Here is a 4,218-nt window from a genome sequence, read left to right on the forward strand (position 1 = left end):
AAGTCGCATCTCTCCAACACAGGAGAATTCATTTCCCGAGAGTCCACCCGGCAATCAGCGGGTTCCCAGGTGAACTGAAATCCAGAACTATTCTCATCTGGCCGCCCTGGGAGTTGGTTGCAGCGCTCTCGGTACAACCTGTTCCTCCATCCTCTCCCCTCCCCTCCCAGGCTGCGCCCAGCTCAGTTCCTCCCGCCCTCGCCCGGGGGCCCCAGCTGCGCTCGCCCTCGGGGAGACACTCGCGGCCTCAGTGCCCCGAGGGGAGGCGGGAGGAGAAGGGGAGGGCGGGGGGCGGGAGGGTAGAGGCGGGGAGCCACGCGGGGTGGAGGCCGGGCCTGCGGCTGGAGGTTGCCTCGGCTGGAAGGCGGCTTTTGGCTGCTTGGTAACGGGCTGCCAGAGCCGAGCAAGGCAGAGCGCAGGGCAGCGGCTTCTTGACGTCAGGACCCAGCGAGGGGACCGCGCCAGCCACAGCGGGGCCGGCCGCCGGCGGGAGAGGAGTCCAGCGCGGGGCGCCCTGCGGGGTGAGGGGGGCGCGGGAACCGGTCCGCAGGGGCGCAGCATGCCCCCCGCCCCCGGGCCATGGAGATCGCCCTGGTGCCCCTGGAGAACGGCGGTGCCATGACCGTCAGGGGAGAAGAGGAGGCCCGGACCACGGCGGGTCAGCTCCGCTGTCCCACGACGGCCGCGCTCAGCGATGGACCCAAGCAGCCGGCGCCCAGGAGGCGCAGCGGCGGGGAGAGGGGCGCGGACCCGGGAGGCCGGCCGGCGCCACCACCGCGCCAGGAGCTGCCCCAGGCTAGCCCGCGGCCTCCGGAGGAAGAGGACGGAGAAGACGACCCCGCCCTGGGCGTGGCGGGGGACCAGGTGCTGGGCCCGGGGTCCCTCCATCACCAGCGCGTCCTCATCAACATCTCGGGGCTGCGCTTTGAGACGCAGCTGGGCACCCTGGCGCAGTTCCCCAACACGCTCCTCGGGGACCCGGCCAAGCGCCTGCGCTACTTCGACCCGCTGAGAAACGAGTACTTCTTCGACCGCAATCGGCCCAGCTTCGACGGCATCCTCTACTACTACCAGTCGGGGGGCCGGCTTCGCAGGCCAGTCAACGTCTCCCTGGACGTGTTCGCAGACGAGATCCGCTTCTACCAGCTGGGGGAGGAGGCCATGGAGCGCTTCCGGGAGGACGAGGGCTTCATCAAGGAAGAGGAGAAGCCCCTGCCCCGCAACGAGTTCCAGCGCCAGGTGTGGCTGATTTTCGAGTACCCGGAGAGCTCGGGCTCTGCACGGGCCATTGCCATCGTCTCGGTCCTAGTCATCCTCATCTCCATCATCACCTTCTGCTTGGAGACGCTGCCCGAGTTCCGGGATGAACGCGAGCTGCTGCGCCATCCCCCGGTCCCCCACCAGCCCCCGGGACCCCACAGGGGGCCCAATGGCAGCGGGGCCGCAGCGCCCCCTTCCGGCCCCACGGTGGCGCCTCTCTTGCCCAGGACCCTCGCTGACCCCTTCTTCATCGTGGAGACCACGTGTGTCATCTGGTTCACCTTTGAGCTGCTGGTGCGCTTCTTCGCCTGCCCCAGCAAGGCCGAGTTCTCTCGGAACATCATGAACATCATCGACGTGGTGGCCATCTTCCCCTACTTCATCACCCTGGGCACCGAGCTGGTGGAGCAGCAGCAGCCGGGGGGCGGGGGCGGCCAGAACGGGCAGCAGGCCATGTCCCTGGCCATCCTCAGAGTGATCCGCCTGGTCCGCGTGTTCCGCATCTTCAAGTTGTCCCGCCACTCCAAGGGGCTACAGATCCTGGGCAAGACGCTGCAGGCCTCCATGCGGGAGCTGGGCCTGCTCATCTTCTTCCTCTTCATTGGGGTCATCCTCTTCTCCAGCGCCGTCTACTTCGCAGAGGCTGACAACCAGGAGACCCATTTCTCCAGCATCCCAGATGCCTTCTGGTGGGCGGTGGTCACCATGACTACAGTGGGCTATGGGGACATGAGGCCCGTCACCGTGGGGGGCAAGATCGTGGGCTCCCTGTGTGCCATCGCTGGGGTCCTCACCATCGCCCTGCCCGTGCCGGTCATTGTCTCCAACTTCAACTACTTCTACCACCGGGAGACGGACCACGAGGAGCCGGCAGCCGTTAAGGAAGAACAGGGCAGTCAGAGCCAGGGGACTGGATCGGCGGGCGGGGGCCAGCGAAAGGCCAGCTGGAGCAAGGGGTCCCTCTGCAAGGTGGCAGGGTCCTTGGAAAACGCGGATGGCTCTCGAAGGGGCAGTTGCTCCCTGGAGAAGTGTAACCTCAAGGCCAAGAGCAATGTGGATTTGCGGAGATCGCTGTATGCCCTCTGCCTGGACACCAGCCGGGAGACGGATTTGTAAGGGGGTCCCAGGCAGACATCTGGCCACGGGCTGGGGACAGCAGAGGCCTTCTGACCCTGGGGATCTACTTGACACCGCAGAGTATTTCAAGCCCACCCTTGTACCTGGGTCTGTCCCTCTTCTCTCACTGCTCCCCTCCTGCCTCCCCCTCCACCTTGATCCCCTCATTTTTCCTCTTCTTTCCATGACCCCAAGGGTCGCCTATTTTTAAAAACTACCACATTCCATGACGCAGGAGCTGTTGAAATGGTGAGCGCTGTAAGATGGACGTCTTTGTAGCCAGTTTCCTACACCCAGCAGAGGGACAACCCAAACAAAAATGACTTTAAATAGCCCAGATCTCCAGGGATTTTGTAAAACCCCTCCTCACATCTCTGTGTTCTAGATTTGCTTTACAGATGATTATATTTGTGTATAAGGGGAAATATTATTTTTATGGCTGGAGAGTGGATTTTTGTACCGCAGTTCAGATGGAGATATTTTGGATATATTTTCAAGACGTATGTTGTATTTATGGAAGAGATGGGTTTTGTGGTGTTCTCCTGCGATACTTCCGGCCGTTCTAGTTCCTGTGTCAGTAAGCCTCTCTTTGCTGAGATGTAGTGTTGGTGCTTCGTGTCTAAGGCAGGCAATGCTCTGGAAGAAAGGCAAGTCTAACTTTTTTCTGTGCGCCTTAAACAATTCTTGTAACTTTCTTCAAAAAGCATTTTAATAATGTAGGAGGAAGACTTCTGATAATTCATCCTTTTGAATTTTTATCCCAGGAAATAAAATGTTACTCGATTAAGGCAAGTGTTAGTTTTTCCACAGCTGATGTATCTTTGGAAATTAAAAAAAAAAAATAGTCTGTCCCTCACTGTTTATGGTTCTGGAGTCAGAGCAAACTTGACTGGGGTGGAGGAGGGCTTGGAAAGTTCATGGTTTGATCATTGACATCTCTTTGCTGGGCCCCCTCTGTGCCTTGAAAACAAAGGGGTGGATTCTGTTTGTCTCAGGTGGTTAGAACACACACACTCCTAGATGGCTTTAGACCCAGCTGTCAGCGTGGTGTGTGGATGGAGTTAAAAGGCAAACGATGACCAGACCCTCCCCTCCTCCCTCCTGCCTGCAGCCCCGCTGCTGTCTCCTGGGGCTGGGTTTCCCAGCCTTTGTCTGCAGGTTTTAAGCCCTACTGAACATGATTCTCAGCTCTGAGAAAAAAGCTTGGTTCTCCCAAACAGGAGACCTCTCCGAAAAAGTGTAGCCCTGATGGGAAAATCACAGAGGGAGGAGGCAGCACCTTATTATTATATTCCCACCCTGCCAAACCATGGTGAAGCAGAGAAGGATGAATTGCCTTTGTAGCAGATGGAGGCAGAGAGAGGCTGGAAGGATTTGTTTGTCCACATTAAGGGCTGATTTCTACAGATTGTAACCTTGCCCTGAGTAATCTCTAAATTCACAACAAATCCCTTTGTTCCCTTGTCATCGGATGATACTGACAAAACATCGCAGCAGGTGTAACGCTGGTTGCAACGTCTCTCTGGGCTTAGTTATCCACCAGGGGTTCCTGATTCCTGCTGTTGTTTTTATTTTTTTCTGCTGAACAATCCAAAGACTGGTGGTTTGGCATCCTCACCAGGGTGGGCTGGTGGTCCACAACCACATAGCCCCCATGACCACAGCGAGCCTGATGGCTAGTTGCGGGGCACATTCAAGTTTGGGAGACGGAGGGGAGGAAGAGGATCTAGGAGATTGATGTCTTAGGTTTGTGGATTTAAACGAGATGCCCACGCAGGAGTAAAAGCCTGTCTGTGACCGCCTGGAGTCATTTCCAGCCGGGAACTGTGAACATCACATCGG

The 4,218-nt window shown here is 58.3% G+C and overlaps 1 protein-coding gene across 1 annotated transcript; it reads left to right on the top strand.

The window, feature by feature from the left end:
- The first annotated feature begins 349 nt into the window (after window positions 1–349).
- KCNA5 (potassium voltage-gated channel subfamily A member 5) lies at window positions 350–3,940 on the top strand. Its single transcript, XM_070371767.1, has one exon. It carries the CDS (start codon window positions 580–582, stop codon window positions 2,374–2,376), a length of 1,797 nt encoding a protein of 598 aa, XP_070227868.1. The 5' UTR covers window positions 350–579; the 3' UTR covers window positions 2,377–3,940.
- Window positions 3,941–4,218: the final 278 nt, after the last annotated feature.

The sequence above is a fragment of the Bos mutus genome, chromosome 5, assembly GCF_027580195.1.
Source record: "Bos mutus isolate GX-2022 chromosome 5, NWIPB_WYAK_1.1, whole genome shotgun sequence".
Classification (NCBI taxonomy): domain Eukaryota; kingdom Metazoa; phylum Chordata; class Mammalia; order Artiodactyla; family Bovidae; genus Bos; species Bos mutus.

What these genes read in the sequence shown, in the direction of transcription:
- KCNA5 (XM_070371767.1), top strand. Translation starts at nt 580, where the DNA reads ATGGAGATCGCCCTGGTGCCCCTGGAGAACGGCGGTGCCATGACCGTC.